Genomic DNA, 26,892 nt, shown 5'->3' with positions numbered 1-26,892 from the left:
TAACACCTGCACAAAATACTTTATTCCAGCATCCTTTGCACTCCATTGCACTATTGTCTCAGTCTGTGTGCAATGTGGTTGTTTTGTTTTTTTGGTTTATGGTGTGATGTTTACACATACCTGCCAAATAAAGCTCATCCTGATTGTGTTCATTTGTTTGTGTTACGTTTTTTACACTGTGATATTGCTACTTTTACAAAACAATCACTGAAACACACTGATATTTTAGATTTTATGGTATTTAATAAATCAATTCGGTAAACAACAGGAATCAGTACCATAATATAGGCTTCAGTATGATTACAAAATACGTTTGAAAATATTCCATCGACCTTTACTTTGCACATTTAACTGAAATAAAACAAACATTTTTGTGCATCACCTGTGCTGCGTTTAACCTCCTGTAACCTTTTTACAGAGATAAAATTAGATTAAAATCAGTGTTTTTAATACGTTAAAAAGTACATTTATACTTCCAGTAAAATCTCAGTCAAGCATCAAGATTCCCCTGTTCCAGTTTCACCTCGCTTGAACTGTAAAAGAAAAAAACAAATAGACTTTTATATATACACACACATATACATCAGCTACTCAAATTATCCTCTTATTATTATTATTATTATGATAAAAATCCAGCTCTAGTAGATGGGTTTCAGCACGTACCGCGTTCTTCAGCAAGTTTCCAGACTTGGTAAAGATGTTTGATCTCCTTGAGGCTGGTTTGGTGGTCTCGGTGTTGTTCTGCAGGGTCTTCTGGGGCAGAGATGGGGACTGAGGCCCGGAGAGGCTGGATGTGTGTGATGAGGGTTGTGACGGTGAGTAAGACTGAGGATTTAAGTAACTTTGCGTCACGTTTGGTGTGTAGGGCTGAGCTGGGACGTAAGGCAGCGAGGGTGTGAAGGTTGTAGTAGGGGTGTAGGTTTGAGGAGGGGTGTAGGTTGTAGTAGGGGTGTAGGTTTCAGAAGGTGTGTAGGTTGTAGTAGGAGTGTAGGTTTGAGGAGGGGTGTAGGTTGTAGTAGGAGTGTAGGTTTGAGTTGACATGTAGGTCTGCAGAGCGGTGAAGCTCTGTGGAGGGGTATAGGTCTGTGGAGGTGGATGGGATTGGGCCTGCGAGTAGGTGTTTGTTGGTGTGTGAGACAGAGGCAGCGTTCGAGCCGGTGCAAAGGGATTGGTCTGTGAAAGGCTGAGGCTCTGGCGTTGAGTCCAGCAGAGTAGGCGGTGGCGGTGGCGGGAAGCTATCGTCTCCGTTCTCTGCGTCATCGGCGGCGTCCCCGAGCTCGTAGTGCCTCTTCCTCAGCTCCCCCAGACGGACTCGCTCCTGCTCCAGCTGGCTCTCCAGCTGCAGCACCTTCACCTGAGAGATCCAGGGAGCACAACGTCATACAACAACACGCGATCGACAGAAACTAAACAAAACAAGATGATGAATGTTGAGACATGTTGGCCTCACCTGAGCTTCCATTTCCTCTGTCTTCAGCTTGATCAGAGACATGCCAGAGAAGTCCATCACACCTGTAAAGACACCAGAGTTAAAGCTGATCTATAAATGGTAATGTTGCTCGCTCCACCATTTTCTACCAGACGGAAATATCTAAACAACTGAATATGTGAACAGGCATCCGTTTGTTAACATGTTATCCAATTTATGTGATAACATCTCAATGTTGTGTTCACAGCTTGTTTCCGCTGCCTCTAAGTGGCCAAAAAAACGAAACAGATTTAATGATACCGACCTTGATCAGAGATCTTCTGCTGCCCATGTTTGGTGGAGGTGACAACAACAGCAGCCATGTCGTTAACATGCCGTGAGGCCTGCTTCAGCGTGTACAGCTTCTTATTGTTGCGGTCGGCCTTCACCTGAAGTTAATGTAAATCACAGCAGCACTTGTAAGAATTTACAAGAAACATTGGGTAACCAAAAGGTACCCTGTGGAGTTTACACTGTGTATATTCTAAAAAGGACTGGCTATCAAACAAATATCAAATATAACACTTTATTTAACCTAAACTTTAGTGTTACACAGATTTTAAGATTTCTATCCTCCTCAGCACAAAACAATCAAAGCGAATGGAAATTAGTTTGTGGCTCTGAAAATAATTCACAATGACCCCGTCACTCTGGGTCATCTACACAACTCAGTGGGATCTATATCACATAAATAGTTCCAATGACAGCGTATTCAGTCAGTTTTCACTACTTTATATACAGTTTGATATTTTAGTCAAGTGGTTCTCAACCTATGGGCAGACTCCCGCCAAATGGTCACAAAATAAATCTGAGGGGTCGTAAGTGGTTTAAATGTAAAGGTAGGAGAGAAGAAAAAACACAAGTTGTGATGAATGCATTTGTTGGCTTTTCTTTACTTTGTGACATACTGGATAATTTTACCGCTTTGAGACTTGACATGGAACATCTTAAAAGTTTATAAGGGAAATGGTGGAACTGAAAACAACTCATAAACATCTGAAACGTGACAAGGGGCCCAAACAAGACAGCTTTTTTATTGTAGGGGGTCATATGACATGTAAAATCTGAAGAGTAACCTGTAACCAAAGCTCTCAAATAAATGCAATGGAGTAAAAAGCACTACGTTTCGCTCTGAAATGTGACAGTGTAGAAGTACAAAGTCCCAAACAATGAAAATACTTGTCCTATATTTGAGTAAATGTACTTGGTTATTATCTCCCACTGCTTGATTGTGCATAATATCACTCTCTTGCTTGTGGATGTGTCCATTTGCGCTCATAAAAACGTCATTCCACAGCAACATTTGTGATAAAAAACACCACTAGATGCAGTTAAAGCGATCAGAAGCAACAGGAGAACGTTTTCACTTGAGTTTGTACCTTTGAGGCAGCAACTAGCTGGGCAGTGCTCCCTGCGATCTCATGAGAGCAGGCGATGAGCTCCTCGTATGTCCCCTTTTCACCCACAACCCGATCAGCTGACTCTCTGAGGGGAAACACACAGGTGCAAGGTCATTATAGAGTTTGATATTCAGGACGAGTATCATACATAACTACTAATATATATGTGTTTGTACTGATGTTTGGAGGCTTACAGCAGCTGTGTGGCGCCCCAGCCCACCGCTTTGGAGGCGGAGATGAGGCCTTCTGTCCAGCGAGAGTTTTTGGCATAAAAGTCTGTAACAGACGCCGCCCCCTGTAGGAAGAAGAATTACAAACGTGTCACCAAAAACACTCACTGTGGTTTCTTCTGCAGCATCAATCAACATAAATATAAGTCAATTTAACAACACATTAAATGCATCTTAATAACTTTTTCACAGTCAAAGAATGAAATTTTGTCAGTGCTTTCCAGCAACAGTAATTACTAGTAGTATAATTAGTCAATTAATGTGACCCAGATACGCGGCAGAAAATTGATGTATGGATAAACAATTAACAATGATGACTATATTATAGGTAAATGTTTTTTGTAGGCAAAAATAAACACTTGTCCAATACGAGACGGCTATTATAGCTAGCAGTTGTGTCTCAGACGAGCATTTACTGTTAACATAACCTGCACATCCAGTAGTAATATGGCAAGGACAATGTGCATGCTTTAAGGCCATAGGCACATTCATTGTAGACCCTACTAATTGTAATTTGTAGTATTTGTTTGTTGCATTTGAACAACCTGCCTCTGGTACAAGGCGTCCGTTCAAGTCCAAAGCTGCAATGTACGTATGCTGTATTTTGCAGATAACCCGGGACTCCTCCCTCCTTCATAAAAGCCCCACCCACTCCCTGTCTCTCTGAGCACCAGCAGCTTCGTTATCAGCCACCACTTTCTGTTTCTTTGTCGACTTTAGTGACCTTTTAGTGAATAATAAAATAAGAATTTTAAAAACAGACCCTTCCACCCCCAGTGAAAATTACACCCTTGTAAATGTGTCTTATTTTCCTACAAGGCAAATTACTCTTTTTCCTCGGTCCTGGGTTAACATCTGAAACTCTAATGTAATTTGAATGTCACGCCAACTCACCCTGCCTCCTTCCACAATGTCTTTTTGCAGGTCAGTAGAAGCTGTCACCAGCATATGAACAGCCTGGAGAGAAAAGAGCGAGAGAGAAGAAAACACTGAGTGAAAATGAATCACAACTTAAGAGAAGTGTGATTGAAAGTAGTCAGACTCCTTACTTTCATCAGGTCTGAACAGGATCCCAGGATACTGTGATGAAAACAGGAGGAAAAAAAAAGATCACACAGATTACATGGCGGAAAGTGACTCTGAAAAAATGAACAGTTTTAGGACGACACAGTATTCGTCTCACCTCTGGTTGACCTCAAGCTTGATGCCAGAAGTGTCTCTCTTTGCCTGATTCAGTATCTCCTGAGAAACACAAATTGAAACAGAAATGTTAAGCATCAGAAGGTGTGGTCCAGAGATTATCTTGTCATGATGTGTGTGTCCTTACGTCCATTCGCAGCACAGCCTCTTCGATGGCAGTTGACGTAGCGATCATCTCTTTATCCACCATGTATCCCAGCTCTCCTTTCTGCACATCCTGCCCTTTTGGACGCAAATCCTAAACAGGAAACACACAGTTATAATCAGAGCTGCAGCACAAAAGTGTTTGTAACTGGTAAAAATGTATGCATTTTTTATTTAAAATAAAAGGACAGGTGGAATAAATGGGACAAAAACAAACAGAAATAGAGTTTGATACAATAGATACAATGCTGCAGTCTTTCATAATTGTCTTTACAAGTGTAATTTTATCAATCCTGACAGTAAGAACATCCTTCTCTCATTTACATCTCTGAAAATGGGGTTTGGAGATTTACTTAATGTAAATATTTTGGCTGTATAGGTCAGTGCCCTACTTTGGTCCAGACCCACATATCTTAGAAGAAACTATTGGATGAATAAAGTTTTGTACTGATATTCAAGGTCCCGAGGGAATACAATCTAAAGAATCCACTAGCAGATTAAAGTTTTCATTCATCCAGTTAAGTAGCTCAACATCTATGTATGGCCGCAACATTTTGTACAGATCTTCATGGATCCTAGATGGTGTATCGTATGAACTTTGGTGATGCTCTGACGTTCCCTCTAGCGCCACCATGAGGTTGACATTTGTGATTGTGAGTGAAAAGTCTTAGGGGGTAAAATGTTTTATTCTCGTTTAATCAAATCTGTTCTTACATTCTCGTTGGTCAGTTGGTACGGGTCACTCGGTCTCAAACAAAAATAGATTGCAAAGCATCAAAGAGTGTGAGAAAATTGCAGGCACAAGTTTGAACAACCTTCTGCACTATGAGGTTCGGACTTTGAAGAAAGCCCATTCAATCCACGCTGATCCTAGCCACCCTCTGACGAGTTTAAGTTGCATCCTTCTGGCCGTAGATACAGGACGCCAACATATGCAGGACAAACTTAGAAATTCATTTGTCCCAGCTGCTATTGGCCATTTCAGTATTCACCGTATGTCCATTTTATTGTTTTATTGTTTCTGTGGCCTTTTAACGCAAGTGTCTTTCTTAGTTTCTATCTATTTTTGGCCTGTTTGTATTGCTTGCTTGTGAGTTGTGACTGTTGATAGTTGTGTGTTGACTGCTGTCTATACAACAAATTGCCACTTGGGGACAATAAAGATATCCTTGATCCTTGAATTGTAATAATCCTTGAATTGTGATTCCTTGCTTTTCATCTAGCACCAGGTTAAAATTTTAGTTTTTCAAATACTTTGTTTTATGACCAAACACCCGCAAAACTACTGACGTCCCATCAGCCTCAGCTGTACTTTGTGTTTAGCGCTAATTATCAAATAGCCTATTAACGTGCCAACATGCTTCACTAAGAACCAGAATGAACATTATACCTGCTGAACATCAGCATTTTAGCATTTAGCTCAAAGCACCACTCACTGAGCTGCTAGCATGGCCGTTAGTGTTGTTACTCTGACAAAAAGGTACAATCCGTCTCACCTTTCCCAAAGCGAGGATGCGCTGAACAGTGTAGCGTACCGCAGAGGGGTCTGCTCTCGGTAAACTGGCCTGAAGCTTCAAGTCCTTCAAGAACTGAAGGCAGTGATTCGCACAATCCCGACAGCTGTCAGTTAAACCTGCACGAGACAAAGAAACAGGAGGGAGTGTTGGAGTGTTTACTATTTGTGCATAAAGTGTTTAGTCTATAACAGTAACAGTGTGAACGTGTGTCTCTTAACAGTCAGCCTGGTCGGTGGGAGCAGAGTGTGATGTTGCTGCTCCGTTGACAATCGTGTCAGCTGCGAGGTGGGAGAACTGTGTGACCGCTCTCAACAAACCACTGGCATCTAAAGAGAATAAAGGAGCATTAGATACTAGATACACTCATCGTCTGAGGTAAACATACTCCAAACCTGAACACAACACACTCACCATTCCTGTTTCCCAAGTAGACTGAATGGTTTTGCTGCATTTTGTCAATAGAAACCAGAGTGATTTCAGCTCGATTCATCAAATAATCTGAAAAACAGAAAGAACTGGTGAGAGAAACCGTATGAAAACACAAAATAACAATTTAAGGACTAAGCAAGACTTTTAAACTCCCTTTTTTTGCATTCATAAGTAGTTATATCACTAATAATAATAATAATAATAATAATAATAATAAGTGTCACCACAACAACCAAGACTGAAATCTTAAGGATTATAACTCTAAAAGTATTTTTATCTTCACCTGAGATTTGTTGCTGTTGCTTTTATTCGCAGGCTTGTTGTTTATAATGTGAAATACCTGATGAAGGTTGCTTAACTGTAGTGTAGCTATTCAACAGATTTACTTTGTGTTCTTGTAACTCAGAAAACAAGCAATTTAAAGAAGTCAACCTGAGCTCTGGGGAAATATTTCACTATTATTTACCGATTATTGAAAAAACAGTCAACGGATTAATTGACAGCCCAAGATTTAAGTAAATTCAATGTAATAATTGTGATTTTTTTGGATTGGAGGAAATGAAAGAGGTTTTACCAGGTGAGCTGATGCAGCTGACATGTATGGGGTCGTCCAGTTTGGCCACAGCGTCCAGTATGATGCCCTCAGCCTCCACCACTGCACATTGCAGCAGACAGAATTGCTCCTCCTGCAGCTTCTGGGCCAGTTCACCTTCACGACACGCCTGATTCAACACACACACAAACCCATCAGCAACTAACCACAAATTCACAACAGCTTCCCCGTGCAGTCATAAACACAGCACCTGCTGCTGTAGCTGAGCGTGCAGGTTTCCCAGCTCCATGCTGCTGCGCTGCCTCTCCTGCTCCAGGTTGCTCTGGTGGAGCTGAGCTTGATGTCTGAGGGAGTTCAGCTCGGCCTCCTGCTCCCTCACCGAGCGCAGCAACACCTCCCTCTCCACCTGCAGCCCTGCCAGTGTGCTGTTCAGCTGGGTACCACTCTGAGGGTCAAAACATGCGTCACTTTGTGTTCGAGAGGACTTTTAAGGGTTGTCAGAAAAGTTACTAGAAATGTTTCTACCATTTCTTTGCTCTGCAGGGCGCTGTTTGCTCGTGTCAGTTCTGCTCGTGTCGAGTCCAGCTCTCGTCTCAGTCTGTCGATCTCTAACTTCTGCTCTGCGTTGATGCCAAGCTACGGAAAGGCAAGGAAACAACAAGATGATTCAAAGTGAATTACATAAGACATAAAAAGGGGTTAAGAGTAGATCACACAGACATGCACGCCACTTTATTTACAACTAGTCACACGCCGATCCACCAAAAACATCAGGGAGTCATGAGATCAGATGGAAAGAGTGACTTTCCTACTTAGATTGAGAAATTGCATAAGCAATTTATTGATATTCCCAAAGTTATGGTCTTGAAATAAAATCCAGAGTCCTCAATGTCCAAGACCGAGACAAGACCGAGTACATCAAAAAGTGGTCTTAAGACCAGTCTTGAGTACTATAACACTAGCGCATACACATGAAAATATTACAGCATAGCTACCGGGCAGTGAGAAATAAAAATAAATAACTTTAATATAATTTAAAAGGGGTAAACAGTAAAGTATTCTGAAATGTGGTACATTAAAATACTGCTTTTACTTTTTTAGTTTTGACTCTGGGGGCAGTCAGCAAATCTGTCCCAGTCAATCTGAGAGGAAGACAGGAAGCACATATGTAGACAAACAGTAGTACTGTGCTCTGCTGACTGCATGTTGATGAGTGTTAGATGATTTAAGACTTTCATGATAGCCCTCTATGTGCATTTTTCCTTCATATGGTCCAGCTGCTGTGTCTTCAGTCGGTACCTGCTGCTGCAGCTGAGCTCTCAGGGCCTCCAGCTCTCGGTTGAGTCTGTCTCTCTCCAGGTCCAGGGAGCCCTGCTGCTGCTGTGCCTGTAGTCTCAGAGATGAAAGCTCTGCGTCTTTCTCTCTGGCAGAGCGCAGCAGCACTTCGCGCTCCGCCTGCAGAGCTGCCAGGCTGCTGCTCACCTGAGATCCCTCCTGGCGAAATTTAAAACAGAAACATGCGAGTAAATAAAAGACCTCTAAATCAGCAGTTTTCAAAGTGGGGTCCGGGAACCTGCAGATGTCTTTGAGGGTGTTCCCCAGCAAAAGGGGGAATTAATCATTTTCACTAGAAATCCATCCTTAACTAACACAATGATAGAAAACATGCTATTTAGGGTCATGGGATTTACAATATATACTTTCTGTAATAAATTACATTGGCTGAACAAAAAGCACATGGGGGAGCATGTTGGTCCTGATCTGTTTGTGGTTAAGACTGTGGTCCTGGGCCGTGCACACCCCATGCCAGTTTGTGATGTTTCTATTAATGCTTTCTATTGCTCCTCTGTAAAAGCTGACAAGAACTTGGCGAGGGAATGTAGCCTTCTCAAGCTTTCTTAAGAAACACAGCCATCACAAAATGAAAACAAACAACTGTATTAACCTACCTACCTGCATACCTACGGGACAATATCTCCCCCATGAAACTGATCCACAAAACCAGCACATTGGGCTTAAATACAGGTCTGTGTGCTCAGCGTCCTGTTCACGCTGTATACCCACATCTGCATCCCCTGACATGGAGAGAACTCTGTTGTGAAGTTTGAGACGACACTACCATCATCGGCCAGATTTCGATGAGACTTCATATCGGGAGGAAATTGATAATCTTGCAGAGTGGTATACAGCGAACAACCTACTGCTCAACATCAGCAACACCAAGGAGCTGATCGTTGATCTCAGGAATAAGGAGATAAAGACACACACTCCTGTCTACATCAGTGGAGCTGAGGTGGAGCAGGTGAACAGAGAACCTGACATGGTCATCTCACATCCCCAAGCTGTATTCTTAAGGAAGCTTAAGAAGGAAACATTCTCATACCAAGTTCTTAGTAACTTTACAGAGGCGCAATAAAGAAGCAATCATAATCTGATAACTGAGTCCTAAATAACAGGCTGCTGAGCTATTAAACTCATGTACAGTGCTTTTATTAGCTAGTTTTGCACTGAACTAAAACTAGCTTGGACCACAAACAGACTGAACACAGAACTGGTGATGCACTGAAGTGAAGTGCATTTGAGCAGCGATGGGGCCGCTTAGCTTAGCTTAGCTCATCAAAGGTGACAACGAATCTTTGAACTGAATGAAGTGATTTGAATCAGCAAAGTTATTTGTGATTTCCACCTCTCATACTGAGCCATGGTACCTTACCATCTCTTTGTTGTTCAGAGCACTGCGAAGGAGAGCCAGCTCTGCTCTTTGCTCCAGTAGTTCTTTGTTCAGGCATTCAAACTCCTGCTGCTGCTGATTCATCTGATCGGGAGAAGTGACACCTAGTCAATATTCACCATTATTTGTCTAACACAGAAGTTTTTCAGATTGAAAAAGATATCTGTACTGTGTGTTATGTTTATAGGGCACAAGTTGACGAGGTCTCACTGTGTTTCTTTTCTCCTGCCGTAGATTTTCCAGCTCATTTTCCAGCTGCTGTTTGGCTCTCAGCAAATCTTCTTGGCCTTCTTTTGTACCAGACAACAACTTTACTGTCTCTGCGTTCTGCACAAACACACAGGCAACATTTCAGAGGAACCAAAAACCTCAATTTAAATAATATAACGACTCTTCCATCCATCGTCGCCAGTCCATCGCAGGGCCACACATAGACAAAGATAACGACTCTTTGTTATGGTAAATATGAAGCTAGCTGGAAGACTGAAAGCAGTGGAAACAAATAGCCTGGCTCTGTCCAAAGTTGAAATATCAGCCTATAAGCACTTGTTCATGTTATAACTTGAACATAAAATGTGCAGAACTGGCAGGTTATGGTTTTATGTGCTGGACTATTTTGGCTGATTTCACCTACTTCCAGTCTTTGTGCTAAGCTAACAGACTGCTGGCTGAAGCGTCACATTTACTGTATAGATATGAGAGAGATATCCCCTCTACCTCTCCGCAAGACAGTGAAAAAATGTCAAACTTTTCCTTTACGGTCATGAAAGAAACAACAATGGCGGTGCAGATTACCTTCTTCATTAAGTCAGCGTGACTTGTAATCAGCTCTGCATGTCGCTCTTTGAGTTGAGTGAACCGAAGCTCTGCTGCCTGAGCTCTTGCTGTGTAGAGACGATGAGATGAAGAGAACACATTATCTCAGAAATATTCAACTACATTAATATAGCTGTTTAACACCTGGACACAAATCTGTGCACTCACTGTCTGCCTCCTTGAATCCGATCTGAGCCCCGACATTGGCGACATTAGCATGCCGTAAAGCTTCCACTTCCATCTGCAGTTGTTCCTTTTCCATCATAGCCATCTGTTTGTTGGTGCGCTGCTCCTCGACCTCGGCTTCCAGACGATTCACTTTAGCCTTTAACTCAGTTACATACCTTTGAGCCTTAAAAAGAAGAGGAACGAGGAGGATATGTTTCACCTTTATTGAATAGTTTATACTGGAAATGTGAAGAAAGCAACTGGAAATTGTTCATCAACTCCTGGAAGCCAAACTTACCTCGGTCTTGATGAGCTTAAGTTCTGGTCTGAGAGCTTCTAGCTCTCTCTTCAGACTTTCATTCTCTGCTTCCTTCTGCCCGAGTGAAGCATCAGGTGGTCCCATTTGATTGAGCAAATAGTACTGTCATGAAAAAAAAATAAAAAGATAGCTATGATACCAGAAAAAGAGGTGAAAAACATTCAAACCTTCTAACTTTGCTACACTTCTGTTTTTCCATCAGTTTTTTTCTGGCTTTGTAGCTGAAACACTTGTTACATATGACAGAAATACAGTCACTGGAAAAGGAAGACGAGGTTTTGGATTAAAGAGCAGCGGACTACGATCCACCCGGCCCGATCAGTTGGACCAGGCACCACGGCGGGTGGGGTGATCACTCAGAGGAGAGGAAAGAGAGCTGGGATAGGAGCCATGTTCTCCCAGCTTTGACTTAAGGCTGCTACTACAGGTCCGGTCTGGACTGGACTGTCTGGGACTCAAGTTGGCCAAGCAGCATGAATCAGAGACTGTTGTGCCCACATCTTTACAGAGACCTGCCCCATCAACATCCCAGATCAAGCACTTGGCAGGTGGTCCAAGATACATTGATGATGCTTGGTGGTCAAACACAGTCCAGATGGATTCTGTTTCCCAAATGTCAGATTTTTTCAAGTAAAGACGAAACCATATCATCATCTTGTTGCTGATGTTTACATTCTCCCCAGACGCAAATTCAAAACATGCACTGCAGAATCTTCTTGGTGTTTGTAGCGTATTGTTTCATTTTATTTATTGTATATGTTACACATTAATTATCTGTTCTGTGCGTGTTGCATGAAGGGACTACAAACCTTTGTTTGGCTATACAACCATGTATGTATAATGACAAACAACCAACCTTATAACCTTGTATTTATTGATGCATACCTGCGGCGCTTCCCTAAACTCTGGTTGCGGCTCCACTTCCTCCTCCTCTTCACGTTCCTCGTTGGGCATCACCACCACTTGCTTTTTATATTCGCCCAAGGCAGCGGCGCGGAGGAAGTTTGGAGGAGCCTGTGGGGTTGTAATAAACAAAATACATGTGTAAGATGGAAAACCACACAGAACAAATGTACGTACTATACTCCCAACCGGTTACTTACATCAGGGAGATCTGGGATCTGGATGATACTTTTAAAGAACTCAATTTCTCTGGCTCTGTTGAAGAACTGTGTGAGGCTGCAGAGGAAAACACAGCTGTCACTGACAGAACTCATGAGAGATATACGAGTGTGTTCTTGTCTAATAATACTGATAACATACTTGTTAAATAGATCCCGGAACCGCTCTCGATGTCCAAGAAGAACTTCTGGAGCAATGCCTGTAAAGCAGAGGTAATGGTGGATTTAAGACTTGCTCTAATGCAGTAGGGTTGGATTGAATAAAACAACATATTTCTACGTCACTCACGGCTGTGAAGTTTGAACATCAACAGGACAGAGAAGTGGTAGAGAAAGCTGCAGTCCAGTATGAGGGGTATCAGAGGCGTCAGTCTGCACAGTCCAGCTGGAGTTGTAGATTTGGCAGCATTGGCGTCCAGCTGACGCAGAACTTTATACAAGAAAAACACAACATCAAAGCCAAATTACAGGAAAATGTTGGAAGTATTCAATATTTTTCTTCAACAAATACCATAACAAGTATCATCCGCTGCTGAAAATATTCGCTGAGAAATGCATTTTTCCTCCAGTTTGAGCAGCATTTAGTATAAACTACAGTGAGCAGTTGCTTTAGGAAATTGTTGAGCCTTTATAAAAATAAAACTATATATTTATGAGGCAATTTTTAAGTCTTCAGTAGGAACCGATGGTTCAACGTCAGAGAGCACTAAGAGACAGATGAACATGGTGTGGTTTTTTGGTCTTTTCATGGTGAAAATCATAAAAATATAGAATATCACCAGGGGCATCTCATTAGAAACTGTAACATTACTTTCAAGCTGGTTTTGCTATCGGATAACAATAAGCGAACCTGAATCTGATAGAGATGTTGAGAGCGTCACCTCCCTGCGGACTCACCTGTCTCAGACATCTTCAGTCCAGCATCCAAGCAATCCAACAGTTCCTCTGTCATATCTAACCTACAGTACATTAAAACAACATTAATGAAACACATTTAACCACACATGTAATGAGAAACACAGTATTCATGTGGCAACTGCTCATAGTTGTGGGTTTTAGAAAACTTACACTTTGTTCATGTCATTTCCTGCTTCCTTCTCCAAGGTCTCGTCAGAGGCCTCCATGTTGCCTGGGATCACTTTGTGCTGTGGAGGATCAGATGGTTTTATCATTCTCAATTTCCCACATATAATTATATAAAACAAAACAATATATATTTACGTTATACCTTCGCATGAAATTCCATTTTGAGGCAGAGGAATTTGGCAGACAAGGCAACAATGTGTCCATATCGATCATGCAAGTTTCCCTGTGAAGAAAATTTAAAGGTATCAGTAGTAGTCCATTTATTTGTACAACACAAAATAGAAAGATAAAACATAACAATTCAAATATTGTACTTTATACACTACTCTACTGTATATATTTTACATTTATAGTTTCTATTTTGTGTCTAGTTGTGTGTCCTTGTCACATTTCAGCAACTAGGGGTTAAGTGTCTTGCTCAGGGACACATTGGTGGACGTGTCAAAGTGGGGAATCAAACCCGGGTCTCTCACACCAAAGGCATGTGTCTTATCCACTGATCCATCACCAAAGAAACATTTTCCCTCTAAACTTCTCCCAGGTTTTCATTTAAATAACTGTTGCAGGCTCAAAAACACAAAAAAAAATGTTCCAATATTTCACAAAAAGATACAGAGTAGAGGAAATCTAAAACTTATGTTTCAAAACTTTGTTTTTTCATCTCTCCTATCCCCTTAATCATCTTACGGCCCCTCCGATTTATCTGTTGATTCTTTGGAGGGGCCCGAGCCCTAGGTTGGGAACCACTGGACAAACTAGTAAAGTGTATATAAAGTAGATAAAACTAGCTAGCTAACAGGCAGGACTTTTATTTGTAGTAGTATTTTCACATTGTTGTTTTGGTACTTTTACTTTGAATAGATCTGAGTACTACTTCCGTTGTTGTGCTACTCACCCAGAGGGTGCCCATATCTTTAACGTTGCGACAGTATCTGTGAGAATCTCTTACAGCCTGTAGGTCAGACAGAAAAAAGATAGATCACACATCACCAACAGGAAGAAGAACAAGAAGCTCGAGAGGATGTTTATAAATTTGATCTTACATTTTTGTGTCCGTCCCGGAGCACTTTGTGCAGCAGATAGCAGAACTTCCAGCTGATGATGGCGTTGCTGGACAGAGGCACGTTCAGAGCGTAGGACCAGAAGGTCATAGCTCCACCATCCTTATATGTTCCTATGATGATATCTTCACAGCTGTCAAGGAAACACCAAAATACTAATGCAATAATCTCAATCTAAGACTTGTGATTTAGCAAATCCATTACATTACTGTTTGATTTTTAGCTGTGGCTCTAGTGATGACATGTTCGGTTTTTCCATCATTTTGGTCCAGACTGAAATATCTCAACAACTATTAAATGGATTGGACTGAACGTTTGTACAGACGTTCATGGTCCCCAGAGGATGAATCCTACTGTCTTTTCCTCTAGCTTCACCGTGAGGTTGACATTTGTTATTCAAAATTAAATATTTTAAGATTTCAGATTGATTGCCATCAAATTTGCTACACACACAGATTAATCCTAATGGTTTTGGTGATCAAGTCAAGCCAAATATCAAAGATCTACCATAAGGGGCTTTATAATCTGTACAGCATAGGACACCCTCTGTCCTTGGACCCTTGAGAGAAAAGTTTCGACAACTATTGGATGGATTGAAACTTGTTATGTTCACGTTCACCTCAGGATCAGTGGTGGAATTTACTCAAGTAATGTTAAGTACAAATTTGACACAGCTGTAGGCCTACTTTACTTGAGTATTTCAATTTTATGCAACTTGCTTCGAGTCGGCTACTTTTATCTGACATCTTCAGTTACATTACTTTTAAAAAACATGATATGATGCAGTCCTATACTACTAATCTACCCAGTAGGGTAAAACATACAGTCCCGTCCAAAACTATTGGAACATGTGACTGACAGATGTTTCTTGTTGCCCAGGTGTTGCCCTTTAGGTTCACTGTCCAAACATTAAATAGCTCTGCATGACTAGTCTAAGTTTTCATCCTTGGTTCAAACCTATAACGACTGCATTTCCTGTTAAAGAGGATAAACCAACATGAAGACCAGAGAGCTGTCTATGGGAGACATTGTCAAGCTGAGAAAAGAAGGAAAATCGACCAGAGCCATTGGACAAACATTGGGCATAGCAAGCACAACAATTTGGAAAGTCCTGAAAAAGAAAGAAACTACTGGTGTACTGAGCAACAGACGTCCAAAACAGGTCGGCCAAGGAAAATAACAGTAGTTGATGACAGAAATATCATGAGAGCTGTGAAGAAAACATCACCAACGACCTCCACAGTGCAGGGTGAAGGTATCACAATCCACTGTTGGAAGAAGACTCAGAGAGCAGAAATATAGAGGCCACACCACAAGATGCAAACCACTCATCAGCAGGAAGAATCATCGGAAGGCCAGATTGAAATTTGCAAAGAAGTACAGAGATGAGCTGCAAAAGATCTGGAGCACAATCTTATGGACTGATGAGACCAAGATTAATCTCTAGCAAAGTGATGGAAAGGCCAAAGTGTGGAGAAAGAAAGGAACTGCTTATGATCCGAAGCACACAAGCTCATCTGTGAAGCATGCTGGAGGTGATGTCATGTCTTGGACGTGCATGGCTGCTTCTGGAACAGGCTCATTAATATTTATTGATGATGTAACTGATGATGGTCGCAGCAGAATGAATTCAGAAATGTACAGAAACATTTTGTCTGATAATTTACGGAGAAATGCATTGAAACTAATGGGGAGGAAGTTTATCATGCAGCAGGACAATGAGCCAAAGCACACTGGACTTCATCAGGGGGAAAAAGTGGAAGGTTTTAGACTGGCCAAGTCAATCAGCTGACTTTAACCCAATAGAGCTGCATTTCACTTCCTTAAGAGGAGACTGAAGGGAGAAACACCCCGAAACAAACCTGGAATAGCATCACAAATGAAGAATGCAACAGTTTGGTAATTTCGATGGGTCGCAGACTTGAGGCTGTTACTGCAAGCAAGGGTTATGCCACCAAATATTAAATGTTATTTACTTTAAGATTATTTGTTCCTTTACTTTTGCTCACCTAAGAATGCTGTGGTCTAATACAAAGGGTGGTATGTCCCGAGTTGTTTAACACATCTAGATGTGAATACCAGGAAATGAGAGCTGAATTTCTGAACTCTTGTCTCATACTCATCTTAAACCCAAATCTCTTCAGTGAACAACAACAAAACAAAGGAATCTGCCTTACAGTTCCAGGAGGGGACTGTATCTAAACTTCACTTCACATTGAGAAATTAGATTAAAATGCTCTTACATGTATTCTTAGTGATAACAACAGAATAGTATAATATTCTATAGTAATAGGACACAGTGAAAGGAGTCATTCTGCATAGGAGTCGCGTACCTTTTGTTGATAAGCTACTTTAAGTACATTTAGATGATGAAACTTTCAGGCTAACACACTTTACGCCTGCATGGCTGTAGACTCGGCCAGTTTAAAGCAATTACTCAGTAAATAATCCAAGTTGTAAATTATTTTTGAAGTTGACTGGGAAGAGGTAATCTTGCTGGTAAGTGTTAATAAAAAGGATACTGCGGACATATTTCTCTTTGGGCGGGGTTTCAGCGGACGTGAGAGTTTTGCTGATGTTGTGGAGCTGAAAGAAAGGAGACAAATTAGGACTCAACCAACTTCCTTACAAGTCAACTTCAGGCTGCCGCTTGTAGAAATAGAAAAGGCCTTTAATTTAAAACAAAAGGTCAAAGTTGGATTTAGCACAGCCGAGAAGGCTTTAAGTCTGTCTTAAAGCCAAATTAATAGTATAAAAGAGTTCACATTTCCTCTGAAATGTTCAAATTTACATGTTATTTGTGTTAGTGCCCTTTCTAAAATATAAATAGTAATCAAATAGTATGTGTGAGCAGGTAACAAGGCATCACTTAGCTGAATTTAACAAACTGTAAAGCTATATATCGATTCAGGACAAAAGACTTTATGCAGGCCTGAAACTTGTTTAATTTAGCCTTAATCAAAAAAAATAATTACGTACCTGCTGTTTCCCGAACTGCTCTTTCTCCGCAGCCAAAGCCTTTTCCGTCTTATTCTCACTTTTATTCTTCGTTTTGCTCATGTTTGTTACTTTACTCCACGCAAACTAAAAGTTAAATCCACAGAGGTCCGGCTCCAGGTGTCGGCGCCTCACCTGTGCTCTCGTGCTTCTCTAGACCAATGACAGGTGTGCCAGACGCTCCGCGCGCATGCCCCGAACAGATTCCTCTTTTAATTCGCTTTTCGCTTCTTCAAACACATCGTAATCTTCCTTAATAAAACTGACCCTCAAGTACCCAAAGCATTAAAAGCTCTCCAACTTCTCACCCAATGCGTAAAACCGCGTACTGGAGTTTTGGGTTTATTAAAAGCTGCGATTGTCAGACAATAAAACACAGCTGACATGTAGTTTGTATATACATATTTTAGTAAGTAATGACACCATGAACAAGTTACACATTGTTAAGACTATTAACAACCATCAACATCTCCTGAGTCACCAGACAAATCTGTAAGCAGTGAAACTGGAAAGACAATATAAAGACACGCCACTCAACAGCCCTGTAGGACTGGTTTCACATCTCAGTCACTTTAAAAATACACACAATACAGCCTTTAAAAATCTGAGACAGGGTTTTAAAAAATACACAGTATGCATGTTAATCTCAAGTGTACCTCCCCCTCCCCAAAAAAAGTACTGGAAATGCACTGGAACCAAATTACAAACAAGATAATATGGTTTAAAAAAAATTCATGACAGTTTTTTATCATTCAGTTTTTTTTAGCTGTGTGCATAAAAACAGGTTCTGATTTTTAAAACAGTCTCTAGTGCTACATAATTTAGCACATGGAGTCACTTTGGTAAATACATAAAGTTTCCCTGAAAAAAAGAATCTGTGCTTCAGTCTTTGTCAAGAAGTCCACATGGCTGGCAGGTACCATGTCGAGGGCAGGCTTTGGGTGGAGTTTCACAGGCCTGTTGGGGGGGGAAATAATGAAGCTGTTATGTTTTAAACACACCCAAACTAAAAGGAGGAACAGTTCAACCAAACATTGTACACCTTTGATGCCACCACACCCCATGAATACAAATGTAGAGGTTGAGAGGCCCAGGATCATGAAACTCCTCTACCTGTGTTGGAGTAGCTGGGTGGTGGTGGGACGTCTGGCACTTATGAGAGTAAAAGGGGTCAGTGGTCCCACAGCTCATAGTAGGGCCACTGTTGTGTACGGAGCTGTGGGGTCTCGAGCTGCTGGGCTCTGAATTGGCCTCGATGACCTGTCGGGACTCGTCTAACAGCTGCTGTAGAGAACAGCTGGACACAGGGTCACCACCCTGTTAAGAGAAGGAGAGAAGTGATCAGCTGCTTTCTCACTAGGAGTGAGATGAGGAGAAGCTACAGCAAGCAGCTGGTTAGCTTAGCATAATGTCTGTAAACTGCTAGCTTGGCTCTGTCCACAGTAAAGTCCACCTACCAGCACCTCTAAAGCTCACAAATTAAACATGTTATATGTCAAATGTTACATCAGTACAAAAACATAAGACACAAGCAACGAGCAGAGACTCCAGGACGTCACTGCTCCCTGCCAAGAAATAGTTTGACAGATATGCCCCCATAAAACCACCACGTTTTGTTTTTAAACTTTGATTTTTGTACAGATATTGTCCAGAAGAAAAACAGCAGGTAGCAAAACTTTCTAGCCTAATTTATTATTATAATATGTTACTTAAAGTAAGTAAGTAAGTAAACTTTATTTATATAGCACCTTTCACAGACAAGAGGGGTCACAAAGTGCTTCACAGTAAAAAATTTAATAAAATAAAACAAATAAAATAACAACACCATATAAAATACAAAACCATATGGCTAGTTAAATGCTTGTCTAAAAGATGTGTCTTAAGGAGTTTTCTAAAAGCAGGATCCAATGCTCTCAAGGCAAAAGGGAGAGACTTCCAGAGCCTTGGAGCCACCACACAGAAAGCACGATCACCTCTTGTTTTATAACGTGTTCTGGGAACAGTTAAAAGGTCTTGGTCAGAAGACCTCAGAGAGCGACCAGAAATGTGTGCATGCAACAGATCCTGGATGTAAGAGGGACCATGACCATGCAAGGCTCTGTAAGTAATGGTTAAAATTTTAAAATGTACTCTAAAACCAATTGGAAGCCAATAAAAACCATAAGCACAGGTGTAATGTGTGATCTCCTGTTGGTCTTTGACAAAGGTCTTGCAGCTGCATTCTATACAACTTGCAGTTTGTCCATTATTAAAGCAAAGGTTTGACATTTTGAGAAATAAAAAAATAATTTGCTTTCTTGCCAATAGTTAGATGAGAAGATTAATTTGACTAATTAATTTACATCACTGTTCTTAACATGAGGCACCGTTTCCTGCCTTACACCCACAAATTGTGCCGAGAAGATTCCCAGTTCACTGTTGACGGTGCCTCGCAGATTAGCTGCTGGCAGAGCGGCAGCATCATGTAAAGGTCTCGATTTCTTCAGTCTGAGCGATGAAGGTGACGGGTTGTCCAGACAGCAGCATCCGAACTCATCCTGACTGAGACACAAACGAGGACAAACAAATCATTCATATTTTCTGTTCGTGGAGATCCTATAAGATTTAGAGACTATGTGGAATGAGGGAATGAGTGTTGTGTTGAGTTCAAGGTCAGATCAGGAAGTAGACAAGTGAAGGTTTATGTTCCCTGCTCTCAACTGCTCCATGTTTCTCGGCTATTATCATCTGGGTCTTCGTTAATTTGGGTTCTGGCTGCATGAAGGCTGTTCTCTCCGATCACTGACTCAGAGACAGTAGCTTGTCTGCAGCCACAAAATGTGAATAAAACAAATAAAGAAAGCATACCCTAACAGTGCATCACTTATTAATATTCCTGCCATGTTTTCCTTGCACACTATTCACCTGCCAGGCAATCCCTGACTGCTCTTCTCTCTCAGGGCTTCACGGGAACTTTCCAGGTTCAACTGCAAAAGCTGCAGGTCGTTGCGCTGATTCTCACACACCTGCAAAACACACGCAAGCAGCATGATGTGTATATTGAATGATTTATTTACATTTCATATTGTCAGATACAAACTATCCATCAATAAAAGTCAAAGTGGAATAGGGCTGCAACTAACAATTAATTTCATTATCGATCAATCTGTCGATTGCTTTCACGATTTATCGATTAGTTGTTTGGTTTATAAAATAGCACAACAATGTCGGTCGGTGTTTCCCAAAGCTCAAGGTGAAATCACTCAAATGTCTACATATTCACTTTTCTGTCATGGAGGAGTAAAGATTCACATTTGAGAAGCTGGATCAGATAATTTTTAAAGTTATTTAAAAAATTACTCAAAACGATTCATCTAATAATTGACAACCAATTTATTATTCCAGCATTTGTTGTAGCTCTACAGTAGGACGGCAGTTAGGGCGTCTTTATCTTTTGTCTAGTTACGAGAGAGATCCGGCGCTGTAGAGGACAGTTGGCCTCCCAAGCACCTCAGAGAAATAAATAAATTAAACCTTAACTGCATTCTTTGGAAACATAAATACAGTTTTTGCCAACTGAGATCCAAAACACACATATCCGACTTATGATATCGCTCCGCTAGCAACTACAACGCACAAGCTAACAACCAAGTGTAGCTTTGGGGGGTGGTTACATACTCACCTCAAATCACATTTGATTGGATTCATATATGTATAAATGAAAAGAAAAGAGGAACCATGGCATAAGTCAACTTGTTTTTTTCCCCACTATGTCTTTACAAACATGTGATTTAATTTAAAAAATGATTATACACATTTTGTATTGGACATGACAGTGACCCAGAGTCACACAGCCATGGTGAAGAAACACTCTGAGGTATGCTGCCAAACCAGAAAGACATCTCTGACGTCAACAACAACATGCACAGGAGGAACAAGGAAAGTCCTCCCTAAGCTAATTCATACTGCTGGTTGTTTATTTTCTAGCCATGTTGTGAAGCTGAACAACAGACACTGTACCTGTCGTAGGCAGCGGAGCTCTGACACGGTGCGTTCCTGTTTGGAGCGAGCCAGTTCTAGCAGCTCATCTTTCCAGCCGTCTCCCTCCCCTGGTGGAAAGACATCAAGAGCTGCACTTATCTCAGCAGGAACAATTCTTTTTCAGGCCGGGAGGCGTCTGCAAACAACTACTGCACAGATGAAAATCAAGAGACGTAGACTGCAGACATGAAGCAGGATGCTGTTTAGTGCTAAAATCATTAGTCTGAAATCGATCAACAATTCTGATTTGTTTGAAGTTTGACTCTTTCAAATATTGGTTACAAACACGTATAACTTATAATGAATAAGATAATAATGAATCCAATAAAATATGTAGAGAATTATCAAGATCACAAAACACATAAGATCGGTAAAATAACATCAATAAAAAAAACACAACAAACAATTTAAAAACAAACATGCGGTGGATTAATATTCTTAATAAATAAATACATGCAATGAACAAATAAAATCCTACAACAGATAACACTTATGATGACAATTAATAGTTTGGGAACACAGACAGCTAGAGAATTGATTTGTTGTGCTGTAGTTTAATGTACCCGCCAAGGCCAGATCTCTGCGAAGCAGCTGGAGCTCCTGTTTGAGACGGATGATCTCCTCCCTCTGTGTGCTGCTCTGTGTTACCTGCTGCTGCAGCTCCTCTACAACCACAGAATGACACAGGACAGAAGACATATACAGCTGAAATGATTAATAGTTAATTAATTAATTAGGCAATCGAGCCCCTCGTGTTCCAGCTTCTCAAATGTGCAGATTCGCTGCTTTTCTTTGTCATATTTAATGGAAAATTGTTTGTTTGGATTTTGGGCTGTTGATCGAAAAAAAAAAAAAGGCATTTGAAGACATCACCCTGCCCTCTGGGAAATTATGTCACCAGACAAAATGATTAATCAGAAATCAAATCAATCAATAATGAAAATAATTGTTAAGACAATCTACTACAGTTAATTTTGTTTCTTGGCTTTAAGACCGGTGGTATGCTTGAAGTCTAAGGTCTAAGGGAACAGTGCTTATATCTGTTCCAAATGGTCACACCAGGGCATAAAGCCTAACGATGCAATAATTATGTATTCAACATCTACTGTTTATAATAAAATGCCCAAATAAATACTTTGTTGTTTGTAGTCTGATTAAGAGTTTTAAGATGACTGATATAAAGTGTGACACATGTTCCTATGTGTACGTATGGAACTGAAGTTTTACTCATGTACCTTTAAGGTGCGTGACCTCATGCCTGGCCTCTCTATAACGCCGTTTATTTTCCTCTAAGTCTCTCATGAGTTTGTTTTCCTGTGAGCGGCTGTCCGTAAGCGATGTTTCCAGATCTCGTAGGCGCCCTGCGAGGTCGGCTATATGACCCGAGGCTTCAGTCACATCCTTGTCCTGATGGAGGGGGCGAAAAGCACATTTACCAAATAGCAGAATATCAGAAAATCCTACACACAACTTCACTTAATGCTGATCTGTATTTATGGAAATTACACATAAAAACTAGTACCTTGAGTTTGATCAGGGAGCTCAGTTCTTCCTCCCTGACCTGCAGAGAGCCGACTTGAGTGGACAGAGCCATGACTGTGGAGTTGAGACTCTGGTTCTTCTCCTAAAAGACATTACATTCATTTTTACCCAAAGCAACTTATAATTGCAATATATGTCAGAGGTCGCATTCCCCACAACTAGGGGTTAAGTGTCTTGCTCAGGGACACACTGGTTATGTGTCGCAGTCCTACTTTACAAGACTGTTTTCTACTGAGTATGAAATGTATGAGAAGAATTAGTACTTAGTAGTAAGGAATACTTATAGCAAGTAATAATACATAATTAACTTAACATCATTTCATAATTCATTCTTATCCTCCTACATACAAAGACGTCAACTATAAGTCTATGTTTGTAGTAAAAGCAAGAAATGTGGATTAATCCACTGCTTAAAATAGTTCCCAACAAATGCACTATTTCTATTTTATTTTATAGAGAATATAAATGTGTAATAATGTTGAAATGGTACCTCAAAGTCTTCACATCTTTGGCTGATGTGCTGCTGTTTCTGCTCCAGCTCACACAGCTGCTGTCGGGCAGCGCTGAGCTCCTTCTGGACTTCCTCCTCCCTGGTTTCCACCACCCAAACACGTTTAGTCAGGACTCTGATCACCTCATTACGCTTCTGCAACTCATCTGCACAAACAACAAACAATACTTTTGATAGTGGACTAATTGTTTCAGTAATTTTTTACATTCTCAGATTTCCAAAGGTGACAATTTGCTGCTTCTCCTTGTCAAATATTAAACATAATTTAATATTTTTGGCTTTTTAACTGTTGGTAAAGATAAAATAAGAACTGTAAAGACGCCAACATAGGCTCTGGGATGTTGTAAAAGTTTATAGATAAAACAATTAATCGATTTATTAATAAAATAATCAACAGATGAACCCATAATGAAAATACTTGCAGCCCTACCAACCGAAACCCAAACCCTTCTATTCATGATTTATCATTCAGCATTATTTGCAGGTTTTCTACTAAAGCTGGATCTGTTCTGTATCAAATAAAGAAAGATATCTTTTGTGTTCCCAGTGTCCTCACCATCCAAACGGGCGCACCTCTGCTCCAAGCTGAGCACCCTCTGGCGGTCTTGTTCCCAGGCGTGAAGCTGCTTATGATGGGAGGCGGCCATGGCGTTCAGCTCCTTGTCCCGGTCCTTCAGCTCAGCCATCAGCAGCTGCAGCTCCCTCCTCTGCCTCTGGATTGTGGAGCCACTCAGGTCATTCACCGGAAACTTTTGCAAAGCACACAGAGAGACACATAAAGTTAACAGCAGATAACCTTGTTTCCATCTCGCTGGCCATGAATGAACCAATGATGAACCACATATCTGATTTATCATAGGCTTTTAATGCTGGATGTCCTTCCCTATGCAACCCTCCACATTTATCCCGGTTTGGGACTTGCAATGAGGTGCATTCCACATTGCTGGGGAGCAAAATTAATTGACTAGTTGATTGATATAATATGGATCAACAACAATTTTGATAATTGATTAATCGTTGAATTCATTTTTTAAAGCAAAATTGACAAAATTTAACTTGTTCCAGCTTCTAAAATGTGAATATCTGCTGTTTTTCTTGACAGACAATTAAATAACTTTTAGGCAAAACAAGCAATCTCAATTTGTCAGATTGTCATGTGTCCTTTTTACAGACCAATAAATTAATAGGAATATTGGAGAAAATAACTGGCCGACTAATCGATAAGGAAAGTTTAGTTGCACCTTTATTTAGCAATATAAGCAAGTATTTACATTTCTGTGCCAAAACAACACAATTTCAGTAAACTATGTAAACATTTATACTGTTTATATGACTTTTTGTACATGTTCATATTCTGGAAACTATGGATAATGGTGAACAACCAGACCCGAGTTAACTCTAATTAAATAAAACACATTGGTAACGTTGCATGTTTAACAGGTCATATTTTTGTGACACAACTTTAGTTGAAGTGAACGATAAGTTTATTAATCTATGTGTCGAGCAACAGGGGAGAGTTTTTATGATTTTCTTCATCTTAAATGATATTAAACTTTCTTTTCTTTAGGTTATGGAGTGAGCAATCTGAAGAGAAAACCTTAGACTTTATAGATAATTAATCATAAAAATAATCACCAGCTTAATTGATAATGAAAACACTTGATGCCAAACAGTGGCTCACTTCACAAATCTGAGGTAGAACATTTAAAACAATTATGAAAAAATCTTTCTTTAACAAATACACACGAGTAAAATTAAGTAAAATCTTTTTTTCAGTCCTTTATCCTCAACAAAATAAATATTTTAATGGAAAAATTAAGTGCTGATTCAAATTAATTAAATTTAATAAAGATTTATTGAACATTTGTTATATTGTTGTTGAGGAAAATTATATCGCAATAATTATCATTATTGTTTTATTGCCCAGCCCAAATGCAGAGTACAATCTAATATACATTTTACCTCAGCCAGTAACGTGTTGTTTTAGGTGAAAGTTTTATTAATGAAGGACATGTAACATGTACTTCCTGTACTCTTCTTCTTCTTCTATCCTCTTACAATTACCTTGTATCGTTTGCACTTTTTGTTAACTCTCACTTCTTTCCCTAGGTATTTATCCCATTGATGCCATATATGCCATTAGCGCTTACCAGTATTTATTGCTGCTCTTACTAGTATGTATTGTCAGTTGTAGATCTCGTGATGTATTTGATGCTCTGTTGATGCTTGTATGTTGTTCCTCAAATGTAAGTCGCTTTGGATAAAACCGTCTGCCAAATGAGTAAATGTAAATGTATACAGAAAAATACATTAGGTTCTGCTGTAGCTTTCAGAGCGTGGCTGGTGTTTAGCGGGGTACAGTTTGTCAGAAGTGTCATTTACGAAGTGCCAACCGATTAATCGGTCTATCACTAGTGTGGGGAACAATGAACCTGGAGCTTCAGGGTTGGTGCCTGCTCGCCCCCTGTCAGTAATCCAAATTTGATCTCACCTCTGTGTGCTGCGAGCTGGGGGGAAGGAGGGTATCTGCTGGGATGGGAGGAGGTGTTATTGTGGCCCACTGTTTTGCTGTGAAGTCCATCTTGAAGCTGGGTGGGACAGACGGTTGGCTAACATCCAGTGAAGCATCAACATTTTTCTATAAAGTGACACATATACACATCACAACCAGACAACATGATGCCATCTGCATTTATTTAGTATGTGGATTTAACAGACATGTCACTGACCTGCTTAAGAGGAGTGCTGTGCCAGAGCTCAGCTGACGTGTCTGAAACAAAGTCAAAGTGGATGTTGGATGGTTTAAACGTTCCCGTATATATTTCAAACAAATTAGTTTAATGGGACTGTTGTTGGTAAAGACAGTGATGATGGGAGTGTTTACCATTTGACCAGGGGAAAAAGTTTGAGACTCTTCCTAAAGTTCTTCCATTTGATGGGGAAAGTCTTTTCACTTCGTCCATCACATCGTTAACAGTTACCCACTAATATAACACCCAGTTCCTCCGTGTTTCTTCTCCAGCAACCCCCTGCGTTATGTCACCGTCATTGTTGTTGTTTGGAGCATCATCTTCTAGGGGGGCATGGCAGAGTTTGCTAGCTTTTTGTAAAGCTACCGCGAACTCACCGCCTCTGCAACTAAATCTAAAGTTAACTAACACTCAGCTAAATAGGCTAAACAACTTCAACGCGTATATCATTACAAAGACGCTCCAAAACTCACTTTAATATCGTTAGCTGATTGTAAAAATGTCTCTAGAAAACTTAAACTGCTAGCTAATTTAGCTTCTGGGAGAGTTTAACTTTTGAACGTTATTGAGGGAGGGTAGGGGTAAACAGGGATTGGACAATAACGTCACGCCAACGGACTTCCGCAGTTATTTTCTAGACTTACTAAATATATTAATAATTTAAATGATTTTTTTTTTTTAGAGAATATCCTTAATTATATAACTGAGTGTATAATGAGTGTCACTAGTTTTGGAGAACTCGAAGTTAGACTGATTAATTCTCACTTCCGTGTATGTTGACCGTACCTTGAAACACACAGCCTAGAAAGGAAGTTAGCAGACTGTAACG

The 26,892-nt window shown here is 40.4% G+C and overlaps 2 protein-coding genes across 6 annotated transcripts; both read right to left on the bottom strand.

Moving 5' to 3' along the window:
• Positions 1-235: 235 nt before the first annotated feature.
• On the bottom strand, positions 236-17,493 carry LOC119914537 (huntingtin-interacting protein 1-related protein-like). Its single transcript, XM_038733888.1, is given in 34 exon segments — positions 236-533; positions 664-1,204; positions 1,206-1,354; positions 1,451-1,512; positions 1,734-1,857; positions 2,848-2,953; positions 3,063-3,163; positions 3,993-4,055; positions 4,148-4,178; positions 4,282-4,340; positions 4,426-4,536; positions 5,939-6,075; positions 6,178-6,285; positions 6,371-6,457; positions 6,963-7,110; positions 7,192-7,386; positions 7,467-7,577; positions 8,241-8,435; positions 9,655-9,756; positions 9,883-9,999; positions 10,468-10,556; positions 10,657-10,840; positions 10,955-11,077; positions 11,861-11,989; positions 12,079-12,154; positions 12,239-12,296; positions 12,386-12,526; positions 12,994-13,055; positions 13,165-13,241; positions 13,325-13,405; positions 14,078-14,134; positions 14,226-14,368; positions 16,766-16,829; positions 17,223-17,493. Coding segments are annotated over 34 exon segments (3,948 nt in total). The 5' UTR covers positions 17,304-17,493; the 3' UTR covers positions 236-497.
• Positions 17,494-17,630: 137 nt separating this feature from the next.
• On the bottom strand, positions 17,631-26,717 carry ccdc62 (coiled-coil domain containing 62). Of its 5 annotated transcripts, none has more exons than XM_038733889.1 (13): positions 26,198-26,711; positions 26,043-26,083; positions 25,805-25,951; positions 23,870-24,062; positions 23,293-23,459; positions 22,783-22,884; positions 22,496-22,667; positions 21,824-21,925; positions 21,240-21,328; positions 20,145-20,245; positions 19,622-19,781; positions 18,354-18,557; positions 17,631-18,197 (listed from the first exon to the last, which is right to left on the bottom strand). In XM_038733889.1, exons 1-13 carry the CDS (start codon positions 26,274-26,276, stop codon positions 18,123-18,125), a joined length of 1,632 nt encoding a protein of 543 aa, XP_038589817.1. In that variant the 5' UTR covers positions 26,277-26,711; the 3' UTR covers positions 17,631-18,122. The 5 variants fall into 5 exon arrangements, 3 of the variants coding, with proteins under 3 accessions (XP_038589817.1, XP_038589818.1, XP_038589819.1); XM_038733890.1 differs by having other exon boundaries at positions 19,628-19,781; positions 26,198-26,708; XR_005446791.1 differs by lacking the exon at positions 17,631-18,197 and having other exon boundaries at positions 18,419-18,557; positions 19,622-19,777; positions 26,198-26,714.
• Positions 26,718-26,892: the final 175 nt, after the last annotated feature.

This window comes from Micropterus salmoides, unplaced genomic scaffold (assembly GCF_014851395.1).
Source record: "Micropterus salmoides isolate LMB-PRFRI ecotype aquatic unplaced genomic scaffold, ASM1485139v1 Ms_hic_scaffold_20, whole genome shotgun sequence".
NCBI lineage: Eukaryota > Metazoa > Chordata > Actinopteri > Centrarchiformes > Centrarchidae > Micropterus > Micropterus salmoides.
The sequence above is the reverse complement of the archived record's forward strand: the minus strand, read 5'-3'. Positions and strand labels throughout refer to the sequence as shown.